Genomic DNA, 24,132 nt, shown 5'->3' on the forward strand with positions numbered 1-24,132 from the left:
GTCTTTGTCAGGGAGTTGTGTGTCTTTGTCAGGGAGTTGTGTGTCTTTGTCAGGGAGTTGTGTGTCTTTGTCAGGGAGTTGTGTGTCTTTGTCAGGGAGTTGTGTGTCTTTGTCAGGGAGTTGTGTGTCTTTGTCAGGGGTTGTGTGTCTTTGTCAGGGGGTTGTGTGTCTTTGTCAGGGGTTGTGTGTCTTTGTCAGGGGGTTGTGTGTCTTTGTCAGGGAGTTGTGTGTCTTTGTCAGGGAGTTGTGTGTCTTTGTCAGGGAGTTGTGTGTCTTTGTCAGGGAGTTGTGTGTCTTTGTCAGGGAGTTGTGTGTGTGTGTGTGGGTTGATACTACTGTGTTGAACTCTGCTGACATCATCTAATATCCAGAGACTAGTTTCACTGGGCTCTCTGCAACTTGAGGTGCTGTACAGTAACCAGGCCTATAGCCTGTCTCCGAGGCTAAGTCTCCATGCCTGTCCCCTATAGCTCTGGCTGTCCTGTCCACCCTGTCCCCTATTGCCTCTGTCTCCTTCACTGACTCCCCCCTCCTCTCCCTATCCACCCTCCTCTCTTCTCTCCCTCCTCACTCCAACCCTCCTGTCTCTATTTGTGGTAGTAATGTTTTTGTACAGTGATGACAACCAGGGTCATAGCTTGCCTGCCACCACGTCCAGCGGTGGAGCTGTGAGACACACACACACACACACACACACACACACACACACTGGTGTTTGGTGACATTTTACAGCAAAATGATTCATCAGTGTTGACATTCAGCCTTATGAATAATATTCATGATCCATACAGCATAGGCATGTTACACACTAGTGTACACACACACGCTTCTGCAGGCGGTGGGGAGAGCATGTCACAGCCAAGACATGTCACGCACACACAGAATGCATTTACCCGAGTTACTGGTCACTAGAGATGTTCTTCCACTATACAATGGATAGTCAACTGCAGATCTGTAGTCCGATAGATGAATAATTAGACTCGTATAACCTTTGTTCTCTTTCATTCTGAAAGACCCCCCCCCCAGTGTTTTGTTTAATTCATATATTTAATCAGCCAGACATTTTGGAATTCTTATTTTTCATCTGTTTTCAGTAACACACTTTTCCTTCAGGCATTGGACCTGTGTGAAGTCTGGTAAGATGAGTCATTTTTGAAAGGAGCTAGAGGTTGGTGCGTTAAAGAGAAAGAATGAGTTTGAGTGAGTGAAGATAATGAGATGATGGGCTTTGGGGCAGGTGAACATTCCTTGGTGTCATATAGCAGAGGGTGAAGGGAGAGTGTCTTTCTGTCAAATGGGTTGGTGACAGTGGACACATGTATGCTAAGTCAACCAGCCTAATATTGCTTAATGGTCTACTGACTGGTGTGTTTCAGAGGAAGTGGTTGAGCTTTTATCTTGGCTAGTGAGTCAGACAGTCGGGTTCCTGTCACTCTGGCTACCTGGCTGCTGCTACCTGCTAGACAGTTTTGTCACCTGCTAGACAGTTTTGTCACCTGCTAGACAGTTTTGTCACCTGCTAGACCGTTCTGTCACCTGCTAGACTGTTCTGTCACCTGCAAGACAGTTCTGCAAGACAGTTCTGCAAGACAGTTCTGCTAGACAGTTCTGCTAGACAGTTCTGCTAGACAGTTCTGCTAGACAGTTCTGTCACCTGCTAGACCGTTCTGTCGGTCACCTGCTAGACCGTTCTGTCGGTCACCTCAGACCGTTCTGTCGGTCACCTGCTAGACCGTTCTGTCACCTCGTTCTGTCACCTGCTAGACCGTTCTGTCACCTGCTAGACAGCTCTGTCACCTGCTAGACAGCTCTGTCACCTGCTAGACAGCTCTGTCACCTGCTAGACAGCTCTGTCACCTGCTAGACAGCTCTGTCACCTGCTAGACAGCTCTGTCACCTGCTAGACAGCTCTGTCACCTGCTAGACAGTTCTGCTAGACCGTTCTGTCACCTGCTAGACTGTTCTGTCACCTGCTAGACTGTTCTGTCACCTGCTAGACTGTTCTGTCACCTGCTAGACCGTTCTGTCACCTGCTAGACCGTTCTGTCACCTGCTAGACCGTTCTGTCACCTGCTAGACAGCTCTGTCACCTGCTAGACAGCTCTGTCACCTGCTAGACAGCTCTGTCACCTGCTAGACAGTTCTGCTAGACTGTTCTGTCACCTGCTAGACAGTACTGTCACCTGCTAGACTGTTCTGTCACCTGCTAGACTGTTCTGTCACCTGCTAGACCGTTCTGTCACCTGCTAGACCGTTCTGTCACCTGCTAGACAGCTCTGTCACCTGCTAGACAGCTCTGTCACCTGCTAGACAGCTCTGTCACCTGCTAGACAGTTCTGCTAGACTGTTCTGTCACCTGCTAGACAGTTCTGTCACCTGCTAGACTGTTCTGTCACATGCTAGACTGTTCTGTCACCTGCTAGACTGTTCTGTCACCTGCTAGACTGTTCTGTCACCTGCTAGACTGTTCTGTCACCTGCTAGACTGTTCTGTCACCTGCAAGACAGTTCTGTCAAGACAGTTCTGTCAGACAGTTCTGCAAGACAGTTCTGCTGCAAGACAGTTCTGCAAGACAGTTCTGCAAGACAGTTCTGCTAGACAGTTCTGCTAGACAGTTCTGCTAGACAGTTCTGTCACCTGCTAGACCGTTCTGTCGGTCACCTGCTAGACCGTTCTGTCGGTCACCTGCTAGACCGTTCTGTCGGTCACCTGCTAGACCGTTCTGTCGGTCACCTGCTAGACCGTTCTGTCACCTGCTAGACTGTTCTGTCACCAGCTAGACCGTTCTGTCACCTGCTAGACCGTTCTGTCACCTGCTAGACAGCTCTGTCACCTGCTAGACAGCTCTGTCACCTGCTAGACAGCTCTGTCACCTGCTAGACAGCTCTGTCACCTGCTAGACAGCTCTGTCACCTGCTAGACAGCTCTGTCACCTGCTAGACAGTTCTGCTAGACCGTTCTGTCACCTGCTAGACTGTTCTGTCACCTGCTAGACTGTTCTGTCACCTGCTAGACTGTTCTGTCACCTGTTCTGTCACCTGCTAGACTGTTCTGTCACCTGCTAGACCGTTCTGTCACCTGCTAGACCGTTCTGTCACCTGCTAGACCGTTCTGTCACCTGCTAGACAGCTCTGTCACCTGCTAGACAGCTCTGTCACCTGCTAGACAGCTCTGTCACCTGCTAGACAGCTCTGTCACCTGCTAGACAGCTCTGTCACCTGCTAGACAGCTCTGTCACCTGCTAGACAGTTCTGCTAGACCGTTCTGTCACCTGCTAGACTGTTCTGTCACCTGCTAGACTGTTCTGTCACCTGCTAGACCGTTCTGTCACCTGCTAGACTGTTCTGTCACCTGCAAGACAGTTCTGCAAGACAGTTCTGCAAGACAGTTCTGCAAGACAGTTCTGCTAGACAGTTCTGCTAGACAGTTCTGCTAGACAGTTCTGTCACCTGCTAGACCGTTCTGTCGGTCACCTGCTAGACCGTTCTGTCGGTCACCTGCTAGACCGTTCTGTCGGTCACCTGCTAGACAGTTCTGTCGGTCACCTGCTAGACTGTTCTGTCACCTGCTAGACTGTTCTGTCACCTGCTAGACCGTTCTGTCACCTGCTAGACCTGTTCTGTCACCTGCTAGACTGTTCTGTCACCTGCTAGACAGCTCTGTCACCTGCTAGACAGCTCTGTCACCTGCTAGACAGCTCTGTCACCTGCTAGACAGCTCTGTCACCTGCTAGACAGCTCTGTCACCTGCTAGACAGCTCTGTCACCTGCTAGACAGTTCTGCTAGACCGTTCTGTCACCTGCTAGACTGTTCTGTCACCTGCTAGACTGTTCTGTCACCTGCTAGACTGTTCTGTCACCTGTTCTGTCACCTGCTAGACTGTTCTGTCACCTGCTAAACCGTTCTGTCACCTGCTAGACCGTTCTGTCACCTGCTAGACCGTTCTGTCACCTGCTAGACAGCTCTGTCACCTGCTAGACAGCTCTGTCACCTGCTAGACAGCTCTGTCACCTGCTAGACAGCTCTGTCACCTGCTAGACAGTTCTGCTAGACTGTTCTGTCACCTGCTAGACAGTTCTGTCACCTGCTAGACTGTTCTGTCACCTGCTAGACTGTTCTGTCACCTGCTAGACTGTTCTGTCACCTGCTAGACCGTTCTGTCACCTGCTAGACTGTTCTGTCACCTGCTAGACTGTTCTGTCACCTGCTAGACTGTTCTGTCACCTGCTAGACTGTTCTGTCACCTGCTAGACCGTTCTGTCACCTGCTTCTGTCACCTGCTAGACCGTTCTGTCACCTGCTAGACCGTTCGTTCTGTCACCTGCTAGACCGTTCGTTCTGTCACCTGCTAGACCGTTCGTTCTGTCACCTGCTAGACCGTTCGTTCTGTCACCTGCTAGACCGTTCGTTCTGTCACCTGCTAGAAAGCTCTGTCACCTGCTAGACAGTTCTGTCACCTAGAGGAAACACTGATGGTCCTGATACAGGTGTCTCAGAGACCAGTGTGTATTGTTCACCTCCAGTTGAGCTGGTAGAGCAGAGACCGAGGGACCTGATACAAGTCTAACAGGTGTGTCTGTGTCTAGAAGAAAGATGGGTATGTGTCACCTAGAGTAGACGCACATCTATCTAATACACATCTATCTGATACCGCTGTGTGTGTCGCCTGCAGGAAGTGTTGAACATCAACAAGCCATTGATAGATTACACAGAGAACAATGCCATGATCTGCTCCTGTTCAGGTGACTGTTACTGTGTACACAGCAGGGTTGGGATCAATTCAGTTTCAATGCAGTCAATCCAGGAAGTGAACTGAAATTCAAGAACTGCAAAAGTCTCATAGAAAGTAAATGGAAACTTTTCAATGATTGAATTGAAATGGAAGTTGCCCCAACCCTGGTACACAGACCAAAAGAAAGTTGAGCGTTGTGAGATGTTGAGAACAGACAGAATACCGGCCCAGGCGAAGACAGTTGGAGTAGAAAGGAAGCCACTGCCCATCTAGGTATGTAATAGCTGCCTCATCCTTCACAATGAGTAGCCTCCATTCCCATAGCAGCAGATCAAAAACACTCACATCAGCTCTGTTCCATCCTTCTGACTCTGTGTTGTTACACAGGTACCTTTCTTCCCCACACACACTCCTGTCTCTCCGTGTGTGTGTTCCCTCTCCTCTCGCCATGTCTAACGCGGTCTGACACACACTTGTGCAGAAACGTACACACACACTAACTACTTCAGGAGGATTGGACTGGTGTAAAGCTGGCAAGAAATCAATCCTCTCTCCCTCTTCTCCCTTCTTCCACTCTTCTGTCCTCTGAGCTCTGTATTAAATATGTAGAGGCCTGTGCTGTGCTGGGTGTTTTAAGGGCTAGTGTAGTGTCTCCTCAGGGAACACTGATATGACTCTCATCAACACCGCTCTGAATGACGTGTGTGTGTGTGTGTGTGTGTGTGTGTGTGTGTGTGTGTGTGTGTGTACATAAGCACTTACAATGAGGATTGTAGTGTGTTACTGTACACACACACACACACACACAATGACTTAGTGTGCTCTGGTGAACACTTAAATTGATTGGCATGCACTCACACACACTGACTAGTGTCTACAGTACAATGATTATAATGTGAAAAACAACCAGCAGTGTTGCAGTTTGACACACTTAAACCTGTGCACCTGGCACCCACTACCGTACTCCGTTCAAAGGCACTTCAATATTTTGTCTTGCTCATTCACCCTCTGAATGACACGTGTCTCGAGGCTTAACATCCTTCTTTAACCTGTCTCCTCCACTTCATCTGCGCTGATTTCAATAAGTGACCACCGATTTCACCTGGATTCAGCTGGTCGGTCTGTCATGGAAAGAGCGGGTGTTCCTAATGTTTTGTACACTCAGTGTATGTGTGTCTTTCTGTACTATGTTGACTCATGTTGAGCGTCATTGTAACGCGCAGCCAGTGTTTGTGTCATGTCTTTCACGCAGGGCTGGCCTGCTGTTCCACACTGCACCAAGTGTCCTTCTACCTATTGATTACCTCACACACTGTGCTCCTCGCCCACTGCAATGTATTTATGTCCACTCACCCACTTTATACTTTGCTGTTGCTATTGAACTGTCTATCTCTGACACCACACACACACACACACACACACACACACACACTGAGAGGTGGGAGAGATGGAGGAGCACAATATAGCTAACTGTATATTGAGATTCCGATGAATTGTGACATAAAAATGATTATCTGAGCGAGACAGACTTGATGCAGTGTGTTAGATGCTGTAGGAAGGATCATTATGTGCCCATGGGGTTGTCTGTCTGGAGGATGTTGTCGGTAAGGCCTTTTGATGCATGTACAGCAGTTTGATATTCTTCATCTGTGACATGCGGGGGTGGGTGTGCATGTGTAAATGTGAATATTAGCATCCATATGCATACATTGTGTGTGCTTGACAGTGTGTGTGTGTGTGTGTGTGTGTGTGTGTGTGAGCCTGTATGATTGTGGTTTTGTAACACTAAATGTGTGCATGCATTTGTAGTGTGCTATGTGTAATGTTAGTGTTAAGGACAGACGCTGTGAAGAGCACATCTATAGCAACACCATAGTATGTGGTAATGAGTTCCATCACAGGAGGCTGCTGAGGGGGCTCATAATAAAGGGGCTAATGGTGCTGAGGGGGCTCATAATAATGGTGCTGAGGGGGCTCATAATAATGGTGCTGAGGGGGCTCATAATAATGGTGCTGAGGGGGCTCATAATAATGGTGCTGAGGGGGCTCATAATAATGGTGTGAGGGGGCTAATGGTGCTGAGGGGGCTCATAATAATGGTGCTGAGGGGCTCATAATAATGGTGCTGAGGGGGCTCATAATAATGGTGCTGAGGGGCTCATAATAATGGTGCTGAGGGGCTCATAATAATGGTGCTGAGGAGGCTCATAATAATGGTGCTGAGGAGGCTCATAATAATGGTGCTGAGGAGGCTCATAATAATGGTGCTGAGGAGGCTCATAATAATGGTGCTGAGGAGGCTCATAATAATGGTGCTGAGGAGGCTCATAATAATGGTGCTGAGGAGGCTCATAATAATGGTGCTGAGGAGGCTCATAATAATGGTGCTGAGGAGGCTCATAATAATGGTGCTGAGGAGGCTCATAATGGTGCTGAGGGGCTCATAATAATGGTGCTGAGGGGCTCATAATAATGGTGCTGAGGCTCATAATAATGGGCTCATAATAATGGTGCTGAGGGGCTCATAATAATGGTGCTGAGGGGGCTCATAATAATGGTGCTGAGGAGGCTCATAATAATGGTGCTGAGGGGGCTCATAATAATGGTGCTGAGGGGGCTCATAATAATGGTGCTGAGGGGGGCTCATAATAATGGTGCTGAGGGGGCTCATAATAATGGTGCTGAGGGGGCTCATAATAATGGTGCTGAGGGGGCTCATAATAATGGTGCTGAGGGGCCTCATAATAATGGTGCTGAGGGGGCCTCATAATAATGGTGCTGAGGGGGCCTCATAATAATGGTGCTGAGGGGGCCTCATAATAATGGTGCTGAGGGGGCCTCATAATAATGGTGCTGAGGGGGCCTCATAATAATGGTGCTGAGGGGGCCTCATAATAATGGTGCTGAGGGGGCTCATAATAATGGTGCTGAGGAGGCTCATAATAATGGCCGGAACGGAGCAAATGGAATGGCATCAAACAACAGGAGACCATGTGTTTGATACCATTCCACTGATTCCGCTCCAGTCATTACCACAAGCCTGTTCTCACTAATGAAGGTCCCATCAACCTCCTGTGACTTCCATGTATGATCAGCACAAGGCTCCCACAACCTCGAACACCTCCCAGGGAACACAGTAGATGTGAGAGGAACTATATATAACGGTGGTTCTGGTTTGCATTGTGATTCCACAACCATGTGGAACAGGCCCATTAGATGTCCATAAATAATGTGTGTATACGTGAATGTGTATGTTACTTGCGCTGTAACCCTGTATAATCAACAACAAACTAAACCTAGTCACGGTAGTTCGCCACATAACGATAAGTCCTTTTTTTTCGACATACAAATTCTTACCCTCATTGCCTATTCTATTCCATTGTTTATATGCCCAATAGTTTACCATGGCAGAGGAGAATTGTCTTAATGAGAGTTTAAATCTGAATGCAGAGCTAGAGCCGGGCCTGTGCTGTTCTGGCTGTGCAGATTCTCTTGAGGGGCATTGGATGAAAAGGGGAGAGAATGCAACTGGAGAGCGGGGCCATTACGGCTCCCCGTTCTGTTAATCAGTCTCTTATTCGAGGTAGTCTACTGGAGGCAGCCCCCAATTAGCCGCCTGCTGTGGCCGAGAGGATACATCTCAGTAGTCTGAAGTCATCTCTCTTTCCTCCATCTCTACTGACATTGAACAAATATAGCTATAAGTGATTTTACATTCTAGCAAGGCATCCTCCTCTATTGCCTTGACCTAACACAGCCTAACCTGAGACCAACACAGATTCCATTTCAGAACATCTATTTTTATGTGTTAGTAGAGGAAACCGTAGTGGAAATGTTCATTTGTCTCACCTCAATCCCCTCTCAGTAGGAGGCTGCGCTCTGGGCTGGGATCCCTCTGTGCATGGTGGAGTAGTCCTCCAGTAGTTAATGAAGTGGATGTTCTCCCAGGCAGAAGGTCACAGGGCAGGTAAACAGACCAATGGGTGACAGACCAGGCCCCAGGGAAGGAGGGGGAGGTTAGGGACAGTTCACATTGTGACACACTAGCTAACTGAGGTGACCTGGGTTCTTATAGTACAACTCCTAGTTATCCGGTCTGGACTGTGTGTGTGTGTGTGTGTGTGTGCATGCCTTGTTATGGACCTGCCAGCTGCAACCTGTGTGTGTTCTCTCTGTTGCTGGGATGAACAGTTATTTGGTGTGGTTTTGGGTTGGTGTGTGTGTGTGTGTTCTCTCTGTTGCTGGGATGAACAGTTATTTGGTGTGGTTTTGGGTTGGTGTGTGTGTGTGTGTTCTCTCTGTTGCTGGGATGAACAGTTATTTGGTGTGGTTGTGGGTTGGTGTGTGTTGCCTTTGGACTACTACAGCCTGCCTAGTCCTATTCCTACCCCTTTTGGTCCTTCTCAACCGGACTGGACAGCTACATTTGGCTAATGCAGCAGGTCGACTGGACCCAGCCACCGCTGTGCCAGTGTAAAGTGGACTGTAAATATTGACGCAGAGACAGCGAGAGGGGAGCCGCGACCTTGTCAGAGAGAGAGGGTATGAGGGGGAGAGAGAGATATCCTGCCTTCTCCCAGGGCGCCTGTCGGTGCCTTAATGCACCATGGCAGGGAGCACACTCTCCCTGCAGAGAGAGGGGGAGATCAACGTCAAACACTCACACACCCACACGCAATTGTATGCATACACACGGTCTTTCCTGCTGTTACACACACACACACACATACACAGACACAGGCTTGGTGTCCCTGACATCCGTTTAATCCCAGACAGTGTAAATGCATGGGGCCAGCTCTGGAGTCACCCTAGATGAATACTGGGCCTGTCTGACAGACTAGAGCTTCAGTACAGCACCAGGCCCAGGCAGGCAGCCAACAGTAGTCCATGTGGTGGTGGTGGTTATATTGTGTAGTGTGTTTTATTGTTAGCAGCAGTAATATAAGACGAGCATACTTGAAGAGGCAGTTCCCAAAGTGATCTGAATTCCTCTCCATTACCCCGTCTCTCCCATTCGTCCTCTCTTCTATCACTGTATGCCCTTGTCCTTATACCCCCCCTCCCCCGTACACCTCCAATATGTGTGATTATGTATGCGGCGCCTGGTTACCAGGATACAGGGTCGCTAGGGAGCGAGGTGTGTGTGTTGGGCTGAATGGATGTTGGTAATGTAACTCTGTTAAGCCTTTAGGATCTAAGGGCTAGACTTCTCCTCTCCCTGAATGAGCAATGGGATTACTTCAGCTCCCTCTTCATCCTCATCCTCATCTCTATCAGTGCTGATCAATCCGTCTAGACCTAATCTGTAACCCCATCATCTGGGGTCAATGGAACCGTGTTTGTCTCATGTGTCCGTTGATGCTCAAACTTAAAAAGTCAACAAAAAAACAATACAGATGGATTTTATGATCAGCAACAATTGGATTGTTTGGCCAATGATGAATGACCCTTTAATCTGTTTGGGTCAATGACTTTTATAGCTGAGGTATAATAAATGTGTAGCTCTGGGAGCGGAGATGTGTGTGTGTGTGTGTGAGGTCAGGGAGGGTAATAAAACAGGCTTATCTCTGCTCATTAGGAGATTAAAGATGCAGAGCTGGAGACGCTACAGATTTGAGCTGCCATATTAAGGAGAGATAAATGAGCGTTTCCCAAACGAAGGCAGCAGGATGGGAGAGGGGAGAGGCAGGGATAAGTGCAGCTAGGCCAGCTCAGCCAGACGAGGTCACATGAGTCATATGGGCCTGTAGGCTGGGGAAGCATGTTAAGAGGTAGACCTGTATCACCGAGAGAGGCAGGCGGGCGGGCAGGCCGCACCGAGAGAGGCAGGGTGGGCGGGCGGGCCGCACCGAGAGAGGCAGGTGGGCGGGCGGGCCCCACGGCGAGCGAGGCGGGCCCCAGGCGAGGGCGGGCGGGCCCCACGGCAGGCGGGCGGGCCCCACGGCAGGCGGGTGGGCGGGCCCCACGGCGAGAGAGGCGGGCGGGCGGGCGGGCCGCATCGAGAGAGGCAGGGGCGGGCGGGCCGCACCGAGAGAGGTGGGTGGGCGGGCCACGGCGGGAGAGAGGCGGGCGGGCGGGCGGGCCCCACGGCGAAGAGAGAGGCGGGCGGGCAGGCAGGCCCCACGGCGAGAGAGGCGGGCGGGCGGGCCCCACGGCGAGAGGCGGGCGGGCGGGCCCCACGGCGAGAGAGGCGGGCGGGCGGGCCCCACGGCGAGAGAGGCGGGCGGGCGGGCCCCACGGCGAGAGAGGCGGGCGGGCGGGCCCCACGGCGAGAGAGGCGGGCGGGCGGGCCCCACGGCGAGAGAGGCGGGCGGGCGGGCCCCACGGCGAGAGAGGGCGGGCGGGCGGGCCCCACGGCGAGAGAGAGGCGGGCGGGCGGGCGGGCAGGCCCCACGGCGAGAGAGGCGGGCGGGCGGGCCCCACGGCGAGAGAGGCGGGCGGGCGGGCCCCACGGCGAGAGAGGCGGGCGGGCGGGCCCACGGCGAGAGAGGCGGGCGGGCGGGCCCCACGGCGAAAGAGAGGCGGGCGGGCAGGGGCCCCACGGCGAGAGAGGCGGGCGGGCGGGCCCCACGGCGAGAGGCGGGCGGGCGGGCCCCACGGCGAGAGAGGCGGGCGGGCGGGCCGCACCGAGAGAGGCGGGCGGGCAGGCCCCACGGCGAAAGAGAGAGAGGCGGGCAGGCCGCACGGAGAGAGAGAGAGAGAGAGAAAGGCAGGCAGCACGGAGAGGGAGAGGCAGGCGGCAGAGAGAGGCAGGCGGCAGAGAGAGGCAGGTGGCAGAGAGAGGCAGGCAGCACAGAGATAGAAACCCTGTCTCAATCTGTGGATGGGGGTGTGAGTGAGTGAGAGGGGGTTTGAGTGAGTGAGTGGGTGGGTATGGGTGTGCAGCACACCACAGAGAATTGTGGGTGTATATAAATGTTGGTGTGAGTGACTGGGATATTGGATAGTATACAAGTTGGCCCTACCATCTGGACTCTGCTTTGTGTGTGTGTGTGTGTGTGTGTGTGTGTGTGTGTGTGTGTGTGTGTGTGTGTGTGTGTGTGTGTGTGTATGTGTGTGCGCGCGCGCACATTCACAGAGCTCAGCCCGTCCTTGTCGGAGGGCAGGGGAGCACGGCGCCAGCTAAGAGAGACAGCGGGCATGCTCGGGCTGTCTGGGAGATTTCATTAGAATGAGACATGGCTGGCATCCACCACAGATACAGAGGGCATGATCTCTATTCAACACTGCTGGAGTCACTCAGACAGCGGCTGCATCTCAATACTCTAAAGTGGCATCCTCTCCTTTATCTGAACTGATCTGAAAAGAAAGTACCCTAATAAATTATGCTTACCAGATAAAGCTGTCACCGGCCCAGTTTATTCCCTATCAGTGAAAAGGAAAGGAGGTGAGGGGAGGAAATCACTTTGGACTAGAGTTTTATGGAGAGAGGGAGGAAAAGTTTCAGGTTTTATTGGTCGTATGTACAGGTAACACATGGTATGCTGTACATCGTTCAACTAAATTGTTACTTGCAGGTTCCTTCTTGACAATGCAACAACAATAAGAAATAAAATATAAGAATAGGAACATAAAGTAAATGGCTCAGTAGAATAGAATAAACATTTTAACATCGGTATAATACAGGAAGGCACAATTTATAATACAATATTCGCCCATGTATCAGGGAAGGGGGGGATTGGAGGACAAGTGAGGATTAAAAAAAAGATAGGGATGGTTAAGATGGAGCAAGAAAGCACTATAGACAAAAATGGAGCATGGATATAGCCAGATACAAAGTTGATGACCACGGGAGTGATGAAGAGCACAGGGAGGATGGAACAGAGGTAGTGAAGATTATTAGTACTTCAGAGCCGGTGTTATGGAGACACAGCACCGCCATGTGGACAACAGGCTGTATTACACCCTAATCACCTAGTAACACTCCCTTATAAGTCCTATAACTGGACTACTGCCATGTTGTAAATCTTTCTGTCTCATAAGACCTATTAAACTAGACACATTAAACATGCCATGTTCTGAACAATAATGACTTTATAAATGTCAGGGTAAACTACTCTTGAGATCATTTTAAGAAATTGTCATTTATTATTGACTGTTTTAGTTAGTTTTATTGGGAAACCAAAGCGTTTGTATTTTATTTACATGTTGTGGTCTAATTGAAAACAACTGCTTTTTACATGCGAAAAGGTCATTGGATGCTCCATTGTTTACGTTACAGAGCGTTGCTATAAGGTCATCAGTACCACAGCCATAATTATAAGCCTAACAACATTCAATCAGGGGACAACCAATTACTTTCCCTGTGTAACTCTCCTCCAATTATCTGAGCTCCTCATTGCCATTTAACACTCCCTCATTAGCATAATCCCCTGTGCAGTGATGGGGAGAATAATGAGATGGGTCACACTGTGTGTTTGTGTACTCCTGTCTTGTGTATAATCCTATTGTTAGTATTGGTACTAGTGGTCATGGTTCATTAGAGGAAGGTACTACAGTCACTACGTCGGATTGTCTGCCTCCCCATGTGACTGTAGTCTACACTAATGTAGACCTTTCTTCTGTAAAGGCAGACGCACACTTTCTCTGCATCTCGGCTTGCTCTCTCACACACGTACACACCTCTATACCTCTCGCATCCACAGACAGTTTATTTGCACCTCTTGTCTCACACACACACCATTGACTGTAATTAGCCTACTTCATTACTTGAGGATTACATTTTGAATTCCGCTTTCAGAACCTTTCACCACAAATGAAACAATATGTATTGAAATGCACTGTAGAGTTATTCCTGTGCATGTGGGACGACTCCAGCATGTGAATGCTATCACTACTCTGTTGTTAATGTTATCTCTCTCTCTCTCTTTGTACTTATCCCCTTAAACCTCCCTTCTATTCTTTGTCTTCCTTCCTATCTCACTTTTTCTCTCATCTCTCCCTCTGCAGGGACTCGACTGCCAGTGAAGGGTCCCACTACAAGCGGTGTTATAGGAGGGCTCATTGGGGTGGTTCTGCTGCTGGCTGTTATTGGGAGTGTTGTGGTCTTGGTCCGCAAAAAACGCAACCAGCACAATGGAGAGTGAGTTTGTAACTGTCACTCATACTAAGTGATCATCCTTACTGTTTGTTTTGATTCCCTCCTTTCTCTCTTTCTCAGTGGTCCACCCAAGTACAAGCCCCCTCCCCCTAACAAGCAGCAGACCAGCACCACCAGCAGCTCTACTGATAGGGTGAGGATGCTGGCCAGCCATAACTTTTAGACTTGCTGTGATGGGAGATGTTTATATATCTCTACATGGCCCCTCAATTTGTATTTTACAATACCACATGTTTTTTTATCAACATTGTTAAAAGATTATGTAGATTATGAAAGTGTCCATCTGAAATAGGTTTTATGAGGATGAGAATAATCCTGTGTGTGTGTGTGTGTGTGTGCGTGCATCTGCAGCTGAACACCAGTCGAGACCCTGTGGAGAGCAAGGACGGAGCCGTGGACCACCTGTACTACGCTCCGCAGGATGCCGAGCCCAGCACGGTAAGAACACAGCCATACATGGTGTGCATCTCTCAATAGTCCTTCTCTCCTGAATTGTTTTCTCAATCTTCAGACATAAATAGACCTGGATGGTTGAAAGCAAATTCCCAGCTGGCCTCCTTGATATTGCTTCCACCTGGCCTGTGTTTTCCTATCAGTATACATTAAGCTCTGTAGCTTTGGCTTATAAAGTGCCTCAACCCAACTCTTTGTTTATTATCTACATCATTTATAATACATCCTGGTAAAGGATTCATGAAACAAAAAGAAATCAATCATTTAACATCTACTTATGATCATTAATTCATCAGTTACTCAACATGATTGCCCTATTTACCAGAACACAAACATGAGAACGTGTAGGAAACTGAAGGGTATGGAGGGCTGCTATGTGGATAGAAGCTGATATACTGAACATGCTATAGATGGAAACATGTGTTTTTAATACTGTAGAAACCATTGCCTTGGTAAGCTAGTTGCAATTTCCTCCCGTGATTTAACCCTATTGGAGCAGTGGTTAGCAAGTTTGTCCATTGGCTAGAAGACCTGGGGTCAAGACTCTCAAAGGGTGTTGCTCTGTCAGTTTGTTCGCGAATGCAAGGGTCACTAGAATACTATGAAGACTGCATTAGTTCTCCTTATTTTTACATGATTATTAAGATTATTTTATATGGTTATCTTTCCCACCAGGACTTGGACGCGTACAGTGATGAGGAATACAATCGTGATGCGGAGGAGTTGCGCTATGCTGGCACCCCCTCTGGCTGGGATGAACCCAGGGTGAACGAAGTCCCGCCCCTGTATGCCCCCAACCAGTACAAGGCCAATGATTACCATGACAAAGAGGATGACCACCCCCCTGCCACTGGAACATCTCGTGGAGACAGCTTTGTGTCCCAGGCCATGTTTGTGTGAAGACGGGAGACATTGGAAGTGTGTGTGGGACTAAACTTGTTTGTACGTGAAGAACATCGGCCACTGGATGTGTGTGTCTGTGGGATGGCTGCAGTGTGTGATGGTTGTAGTCATTGCCGTTCAATCAGTGTCTCCAATCTAGAAGTTTACATTGTGTACTAAAGTGAGCATGCTCTACCACAGTATGTTGGTTACAGAATGTACTACGTAGGCCTACTGTTGTGTATTGGGTTCTAATAACGGGAATCATGTTTTTTAAAGGGGGATCCGCTTTAATGGTAAAATGCTGTGCAAGTCAGACCCAACATAAAACAACACTAACTTGTATCGCGGTTGGTTGAAACTCCTTTGCATGTTGTGGTTAAAGTACAGTATGTGTGTGAGATTGTTTAATAGGCACAGATCCAGGGCCAGCTTACCCTCTTTGAATCCTAACCATTACCATTAGGGGTTAACGCAATACTGTCCTTGGATCAGAGTGTATTGATAGCTCCATCATACTGTGTAATGTAGATGGGCTCTGGGGTCAGGAGACTGGTAGTAGTACACTACTCTGAGCTAAAGGCAGTAGGATGATGTTGCCTATAGACACTGGTAGAAGGTCAGTTGTGTGTTTTACTCCCTAAGGATTATGTTTAAGATTTTACATAATGTAATCTGTGTCTAAGATACAATTCTGGATTCCCGGAGCCCAATACAAGCCATAAGAGAGGGGCAATCAATTGCCTGAACAAATATCAAACAATGTAAGTTACTGACAATCTTGTGTATATATAAAAAGGAAATCTGTTACCTTTTAACATTTGACGTGTCTAAACATTGATGATTTGTACCTGTTCGCTCAGGATTTAAAAGCTCTATTCACATGCTCTACCACAGTATGTTGGTTACAGAATGTATTACGTAGGCCTACTGTTGAAATGTCCAATATTATCAGGGTCTAGGTTTTTATACAATTTCAGGGTCTTCTCTATACAATCACTTAACTGTTAAACCAGATGTGCCTATTTTTGTAGCGTGTCAGATTTTGTCATCTTTGTGCGATGGATTTGACCTGTTTTTACTGCGCTATGTATGTTTTTAATAAAGCAAAGCCTGATGCGCTGGTTACTTGATGATTTTAAATTCATGAAACATTTAAACCGTGTGGTCAGTATTGCTGCTGTCACATTTTCTCATCTTGCTTCAATGTTTTTTGTTTCATCTGATGAGTTGGGGACTTAACGGAAACGGGAGACCAGAAGGGGGAACTCTGAGGCTTGAGAAAGCGGTTAGTGCTATCGGGAATCCTTGTAACCTTAACCGTTTTATATTTAAACTTCCAATAGGGTAATGTCAGAGTTGGGATGTCCCAATGATCCCGTTTAGACTTTACCCTGAGAACTCCTGTAAAGAGGCTGTCCACTCCACCCTATAGGCCTGGAAATCTTTTCCTCTCAACCAGGGGTATAAACATCCTCCTTTAGCCCTGTAACTAACCTGTTGTAATGATGCTCAGTAAGAACATCTGCCTGGGTGCCAGTACATTCCCACTTTATATCATGTTTTATATTTGTATCACGTTACTTTGCAACAAATAACTAGTCAATACAGAGGATGTACAGAACACAGAGAAAGAGGCCTGTTACAGCTTCACACTTCAGTTGAACTGCCAAACAATCAGGTAAGGATTCAGTCTGTGCCTGTGTCGGCAGGATCGCCCTGCAGTTTGGAGCCAATGATCAAACCAAGGTTTGGGTCGGTGAAGTAATCTGAAAGAGAGAAAATATGTTAATTATTGGTAGTTCTAAGTAGAGGACTGTCCCTGTCTGTATATTGGTGTACGTGTCAGTTTGTGTTGTTGATTGAACCCACCTGCTGCATACTCGCGAATGTCTGTGGGTCTTTTGAGAAATACATCTCTGTAAAAAAGCAAGAAGCAGGTACCCAAGCAATTGGCCAGTTAGACTTCATTACTGTAGCTAAATATGAAATAGAATTATATTCGTTATTGATGTCTGGAGCTTGAGAGCCCTAATGGAGATGGAGAATAATATGTCTGAAAATATACCGTTAGTCAGTGCCAGCCAATTAACAAACCTTAAAAAGTCGCTTATTAAGGCCTCCGTCTCTGGATGCTCTCTCAAATATTTTTCATTGTTGATTCTTGTATTGATCTATAAAAAATAATGAATTAGCGAATGGCTCTCCAGAGGACAGAGGGACAGTTCTAATCTGTCAATACTGAAAAAAAAGGGGGGGCGGCATCTGAATCGGCATCTGAATATCCCATTTTATTCGACAGACAACCTAACATCATACTTCCAAGATATGTCTAATATATACCTTGTTGGCTTTGCTTGTCCCAGGAGAAATATAAAGGTGAATGTCCATTAACTTTACTGTCCACTCTACTCTTTCCCATGGCTCATGATATTGGGAAAAGCCCGATGGCAATAGCAGATTCAAAGTTACCCCACGTAATGTTCGTCATTGCTGAGCCTATCTTTAACCAAGGAATTTCTGCTAGCTAACTATTAGCTGGATGAATGCAAAAATGCAGTGAGTGATAGAACAAGAAATCCTATTGTATTTTAATTCCTAATTTTATCGATAGAACTAGCTATCTAAATGTTGTTGAAGCCAAGGAGCACTCATGAAGCTAACGACGTTACCTACAGTAGTAAAGTGTTAGCTAGCTAATTTACCTTAAATTGTCGGAGTTGCTGTTGTTGCTCGATGCTTAATGCACCAAAGTCCAGTTTCTCCAAACCACGTTTATCAGCCATTTGATCTCATCAGCTAGCTAATATTCTCTTTGATAGCCTGCTTGCTAGCTACCGTTAATATCTTTATCAAAACCTTGCCTTTTGTTGACAAGCCCCACTGTTACTATGGCAACAGCCTGAGTATAACAGAAGCAACACTTTTCCCACAGAGTTTATCTTTGCTTTCCCCCATGACATCTTTGTAGGTCTCTATGGCTCTGGGTGGCAGCCAATGTGACAATGTTTTTCAGAGCTTGTATTGAGGGATCCAGCCACAGGACATGAGAGTTCTGCCGTATTACTCAAACAGCTCATCAGTTGTTGTGACCTAAGCAAGTACCTCTGGAGTAGATGTCTCTACTACAGGTCCATTCAGGGAGACCAGAACACTCATGGATGGATAATTGATGTGTGAGATTTGTGTTCGCTCCTATTCACTATTGTAGACTATAGAGCACACAAATTTTCTTCAGAAAATTCACCTTTTCTAGTTTTACTTACATTTGACTCAAGTCAAGTGTAATATTTAAAATAACCATTAATATGAATTAATATGCTTAATTTGGTTACAGATTAAAATCTTAGAATTGTATTGAGGGGGTTTGGACAAGTAGGGTTGGCAGGGCAGTCAAGAGGAGGGAGGTGTGTACACATGAGGGACTTGGTATAGAAAAGGAAGGGGTTAACCCAACAATAGTGACCTATAGCGACCTTGTCAAGAGGTCTGGACCACTTGTTGTAAAAGTAAGTAATTATCCATTACTTACTTGTCACGAACCCCATCACATTCATTAGGCCAATTATTGTCTGGAACATTTTCAAGTGTCCCCTTGTCTATTCTTCCATCACATTCATTAGGCAAAATACTGTTAGGCAGACCTCTTCACAATATGGTTTCAAAGCAATTTTCTGATAGCCCTAGGGGCTCATTATCAGTGGTGTAAAGTACTAAAGTAAAAATACATTAAAGTACTACTTAATTTACTTTACTATTTATATTTTTGATTCCTTTTACTGCAGTACAGTACTTACTTTTTATTCCATATATTTTCCTTGATACCCAAAGGTACTCGTTACATTTGGAATGTTTAGCAGGACAGGAAAATAGTCAAATTCACGCACTTATTAACCGAACATCCCTGGTCATCCCTACTGCCTCTGATCTGGCAGACTCACTAAACACACATGCTTTGTTTGAAAAGGATGTCTGAGTGTTGGAGTGTGCCACTGGCTTTCCAGAAAAAAAACAAAAAACAGGAAAATGGTGCCATCTGATTTACTTAATATAAGGAATTTGAGCATCATATTGTGGGGGTGCTTTGCTGCAGGAGGGACTGGTGCACTTCACAAAATAGATGGCATCATGAGGTGGGAAAATTACGTGGATATATTGAAGCAACATCTCAATACCTCAATCAAGAAGTTAAAGCTTGGTCGCAAATGGGTCTTCCAAATGGACAATGACCCCAAGCATACTTCCAAAGTTGTGGCAAAATAGCTTAAGGACAACAAAGTCAAGGTATTGTAGTGGCCATCACAAAGCCCTGACCTCAATCCTATAGAAAATTTGTGGTCAGAACTGAAAAAGCGTGTGCGAGCAAGGAAGCCTACAAACCTGACTCAATTACACCAGCTCTGTCAGGAGGAATGGGTCAAAATTCACCCAACTTATTATGGGAAGCTTGTGGAAGGCTACCCGAAATGTTTGACCCAAGTTAAACAATTTAAAGGCAATGCTACCAAATACTAATTGAGTGTATGTAGACTTCTGACCCACTGGGAATGTGATGAAAGAAATAAAAGCTGAAATAAATCATTTGCTCTACTATTATTCTGACATTTCACATTCTTAAAATAAAGTGGGGATCCTAACTGACCTAAGACAGGGAATTTTTACGAGGATTAAATGTCAGGAATTGTGAAAAACTGAGTTTAAATGTATTTGGCTAAGGTGTATGTAAACTTCCGACTTCAACCATTTATTAGTGTAGTAACAACCATATTATGGTGAGTACAAAAAGAAGGAGTAAAGTAAAATAAGTAAAATAAATAAGTAAACACACACCCAAAATAGTTCAGATATGAAATAATTGGGGGTATAGATAGTATGTGCAACTTAGGTGAAACTTTATTACGGAAGCCTACCACTATAATCTAAATGAAGACACTTCCCTCATTTAATCCGTAAAGGGTACATCCATTTTGAGAGTGGTTACATTTCTCCAGTCACATCCTTCAGTTGTTTAACAAAACAGTGGTAGGGTGTCAACTTTGTTGTAGTTTGAAAGATTGCCCCTTTAACCACTGAAGCACAACTCTTCAAGATTTAGGCATATAATACAATATATAAATGGGTTATTTGACTTCACACAGCAGTGCCACACCACGTAGTATCCAGTACTCAGGCGGTGGAGCAGTCCTCAGTTCCACAGCAGCAATGTAATTCAGGTCCATCCTTACAGGCTTCTTATATATGGGACAAGAGTATAACCGGGCATCCTTGACACCTGAAATGACCACAGCAACGATAAACATCCATTACTTATACACAATGATCACATGAGTTTCTTTTTCACTGCATGTTGTCCATTCAGTTGGTCTGACATACCGTAACCATTGAACCTAAAAGTTAGATCATTTCTACTGACATATTCAACATATAATGTACAGATGAAAACAACAAGCAGCTGAATGAGATACTGTTCAATGAGTCTCCAGGAAGTTACAGTAACTAGTGACTACAGCACTCACCATTATTTTCAGCATACATCCTGACAACAGGCATCATCTCAAACAACACTTTGGGTTTAGAGTCGATGAGTTTGCAGTTCCTCCTGTCCCAGCCGGCCCCCTCCAGATAGAGGCCGTAGACATACACCCCCTCAGAGGGTGGCTGAGTGATGTCATCCTTCATCCACTTGGTCACCTCGTTGCACAGCACCATACGGTCTAGGGCCCAGCCCTTGTTTGCACGAGTGATCTCCTACACACACAAAAACAGAGTTACATAGACTGGCTTTGTCTTTGTAGCTTCATGATCAACTATGACTGTGTAGTGTGTGCAAACTAAATATAACGTCAGTGGCCTAGCCAAGTCAGTAAGTATGTTCAATTGTGATTGCATTAGAATGTGTGAATGTGCCATCTGTACCTGTCTCATAGCGGTCAGGAAGCCTTGTGGGTTAAAGAACCCTGTCATCCAGAAACAGTTGGGCCGTCCTTCAAAGATCCACGCCTGGAACTGACGGTTTCTATCCAGCAACTCAGTAAACCAGAACCCTAGAGTGCTGGAGGCCCATGACGCCTAGAACACAGGAATACAAAAGTAGAAAATAGAACACGGAATAGATAAGTAGAAAACTGAATAAATGTGTACTCAGAGGCAGTAATAAACATACCTTCTTCCAACGTGAGGGGATGCGTGCGTCATACATGCAGTCCAGCGCGTCCCGTAGGTTCTCACTCATGATGATGGTGCCGTCGATGGCCAGTTTGAGGTCGGTCAGCGTGTTCCTGACCAGCACGATGACCCTCTGCATGCGGTCTATCTCCTGACGCAGGAAGATGTTCATGGGCTGGAGCAGACCCATCTTCTGTAGCCTCTCTCTCACCTGGATATATTGAAAACATGTTCTTGTGAAATTACGCTTTAAATAAATGTTGATTTGATTCTTAACATATTGGAATGCAAATGCATAACACAGCTCTAAACATTAAAAAGTAAACCTCTATTGCAGTAAAAACATTACCTGCAAAGTGGATTTCGCTGCACCATGGGGCATATTTCAGAAATACATTTTATTGCATGGGTTATTGTTAGATGACTTGCCGTCACCCTGTGAGAGTTTTTTAACGATCTACCTTGCTGCAGCAAGGTATTGTGGGTGATTATTTCCATTAGGGTTAGCTAAATCCAGACCAGTGCTACTCACTTCAAACGGTACGTAGTCTGGAGGTAGTTTCTCCAGCATGTCGTCAGCCAGCCTGGCCACAATGGCCTCCCTGGTCTCCCCTCCGCCACTGGAGCTGTCCTTAGGCTGAATGGACAGGATGGTGTCCAGAACGTCTTTGGCCAGCTTGCTCTGATACGTTATGTCAGCATTGGGGTGCAGGCCAAACACCTCTGGTGTGTCGTAAGCCGGTAGGCCCTGCAGGGGAAAATACATAAATTAGGATTAGAGTCCGCATGTCTGTGCATTACCAAACTACAGTAAAACATGTAATGCATTGTGGATACCTGCTTATAATGCATTATGAACAAGTTATTCATAGGAAGTGTTATCAAATGCCTCAATGCCAAACATAATGTATACAGCACACATCTTCATGCAGTCTGACTACATTAATTCAATCTTATGTTACACAGCACTGTAAACTGCAGGAGAGACTGAGTGTGAAAAATGGACTGACCTGAATGTATGTCAGATATTGGTCCACGTTGGAACACTTGGGAATGCTGTAGCCTTTGTAGAAATAGAAATCAGGTCCAAACATGTTTTCACTGAACCAGACCTTGGCGAAGGTGTTGAGCAGACGCTTGTCATAGTCGTCTGTCACCCTACCGCCATACTGGATCTCCCCGATCATGTAGCGCACTGTATTCCAGGATACACCCTGGGGAGACGTCAGACTACCATCAACACCGGAACAGACACATCTTACATAGGAAGACAGGTAGCAGTACTAACAGTAGAAGTAAAGATAGAGCTTTACTTAGTTACAGCGGGAGCTTCTCGTCTCTGCACCTACCTTCTTGATGTCCATGTCGTCCAGGTGGTTCTGAACAAACTGCACAGTGGCGTTGAAGTCAGCCTGGTTGAACTCGTAGGGGATGTTCCAGCCCAGGGGGCCGAATTTACGCCTCTCCTGTACCGTAGAGTGGAGGAACACCACCCCATACAGCATGGGCCTCCACTGGACCATGTTACTGACATCCAGCAGGTCCTGGTTAATGCCTGGAGCAACAAACAAGAAGCTAGGATTAGGATTGTGGTTGAGGCTAAGGTTGAACCGGGATATGGATGTGAATCTAGGGTTAGGGTTGAACTGGGATGTGGACATGATGCTAGGGTTAGGATTAAGGTTGTGGTTGAGGCTAAGGTTGAACCAGAATTTGGACATGAAGCTAGATTAAGGGTTAAGGGTTGTTGTTTAGGGTTAACCAGAAGAAATGGGGGTGTAAATGTGTATTTGTTTGTGTAGGTGCGTACACATGCATGGATACCTGTATGTATGTGTGAACCGTGGTGTGACCCACCTCCATAAGTCCTCTTCAGCCCTGCCTTCAGTCCCTGTGGAGGCTCATTAGTGAACTTGATGGACATCTGCAGCAGTGTGATGGGGAAGTGTTTTTGGACCTCTGTAGTAATCCACAGGCGGAAGGTCTCATGGACGGCGTCTGTCTCTGTCACAGTATCCATCAGCTCATCCATGAAGTCCAGGCCCAGGTGGCAGTTCTGGAGCAAGGCCCAGCCACCCTGTGTGTGCATTTTGAAAAAAAATGAGGGAGAAAAAAAATACATAGTTAAATTGTCCATATTGGGAGAGTAATTCATTACTAATGTCATTATGTAATTAAATTAATAATGTGAGGGAGATGCATGTGGTGTTAGTCCATTTCATTTTTAATACAGTCTAATACGGTCTAAATAAAATCCATGGTTCAATTTCAATTCATATTCCATCCCTATCGCTATTTTAATTCCCAATTTGATTACAAATGAGATGGCATGGACCACAATTCATGGCAGAATGCCGATACCTAATAAATGAGTTACGCTCACCAGACTTCTTCACTAAGCGCAATAGCCTGGGGACAAGGGATAATTATAACTTGACTGTTAGGAGTCCAGTGAGTGTGTACTGTAATGCTGTGTTCAGGACTCACGTTGGCCATGGTCTGCTGGAGCAGCTTGCGTGCGTGGACTTCCTGTCCCTGGCCCATGGAGACATAGCGCGTCTCTATCTTTAGCCTCTTCCCCAGGACGATGATGGAGTCGGTGGGGTCTGAGCCCATGGACAGGAAGCAGATGAGCGGGGTCCGGGGGTCTGACTCCTCCCACGTCTTCTCTAGGTCCAGGATCACTCCCTCTGCATACTTCTCTCCCATCGAGTCCATGATGTACTTACGAGCCTGGAGGATAACAGGTCAAGGTATATTTAAAAAGTCACCTGCTATTGGATTCAAGAAATATGCAGTA

General features: G+C 46.8%; 3 protein-coding genes across 5 annotated transcripts in view; 1 reads left to right on the forward strand and 2 right to left on the reverse strand.

Moving 5' to 3' along the window:
• si:ch73-22o12.1 (nectin-2) overlaps positions 1 to 16,300 on the forward strand; it is a 111,380-nt gene extending 95,080 nt beyond the window's left edge. The window contains exons 7-10 of one of the 2 annotated variants that reach the window (XM_042310456.1): positions 13,682 to 13,814; positions 13,893 to 13,965; positions 14,184 to 14,270; positions 14,961 to 16,300. In XM_042310456.1, the coding sequence (XP_042166390.1) occupies positions 13,682 to 13,814; positions 13,893 to 13,965; positions 14,184 to 14,270; positions 14,961 to 15,185 (518 nt within the window). In that variant the 3' untranslated portion in view covers positions 15,186 to 16,300. Of the gene's footprint in view, positions 1 to 13,681; positions 13,815 to 13,892; positions 13,966 to 14,183; positions 14,271 to 14,960 lie in introns of those variants that run through there. The other variant, XR_006080559.1, reaches the window with a different exon arrangement.
• A 396-nt stretch (positions 16,301 to 16,696) lies between these two features.
• On the reverse strand, positions 16,697 to 18,135 carry LOC112244590 (regulatory subunit of type II PKA R-subunit domain containing 1). The gene is made up of 4 exons (XM_024412313.2): positions 17,873 to 18,135; positions 17,265 to 17,341; positions 17,040 to 17,086; positions 16,697 to 16,936 (listed from the first exon to the last, which is right to left on the reverse strand). Exons 1-4 carry the CDS (start codon positions 17,951 to 17,953, stop codon positions 16,857 to 16,859), a joined length of 285 nt encoding a protein of 94 aa, XP_024268081.2. The 5' UTR covers positions 17,954 to 18,135; the 3' UTR covers positions 16,697 to 16,856.
• A 1,907-nt stretch (positions 18,136 to 20,042) lies between these two features.
• Positions 20,043 to 24,132, reverse strand: part of LOC112228294 (dynein axonemal heavy chain 5-like) — a 63,503-nt gene continuing 59,413 nt past the window's right edge. For both annotated transcript variants that reach the window (XM_042310468.1, XM_042310470.1), the window contains exons 70-78: positions 23,820 to 24,065; positions 23,190 to 23,409; positions 22,682 to 22,887; positions 22,343 to 22,546; positions 21,865 to 22,080; positions 21,331 to 21,543; positions 21,084 to 21,236; positions 20,684 to 20,915; positions 20,043 to 20,439 (exon numbers count right to left, since the gene is read on the reverse strand). In XM_042310468.1, coding sequence (XP_042166402.1) covers positions 20,288 to 20,439; positions 20,684 to 20,915; positions 21,084 to 21,236; positions 21,331 to 21,543; positions 21,865 to 22,080; positions 22,343 to 22,546; positions 22,682 to 22,887; positions 23,190 to 23,409; positions 23,820 to 24,065 — 1,842 coding nt within the window. In that variant the 3' untranslated portion in view covers positions 20,043 to 20,287. The remainder of the gene's footprint in view (positions 20,440 to 20,683; positions 20,916 to 21,083; positions 21,237 to 21,330; positions 21,544 to 21,864; positions 22,081 to 22,342; positions 22,547 to 22,681; positions 22,888 to 23,189; positions 23,410 to 23,819; positions 24,066 to 24,132) is intronic.

The sequence above is a fragment of the Oncorhynchus tshawytscha genome, linkage group LG03 (assembly GCF_018296145.1).
Source record: "Oncorhynchus tshawytscha isolate Ot180627B linkage group LG03, Otsh_v2.0, whole genome shotgun sequence".
Lineage (NCBI taxonomy): Eukaryota > Metazoa > Chordata > Actinopteri > Salmoniformes > Salmonidae > Oncorhynchus > Oncorhynchus tshawytscha.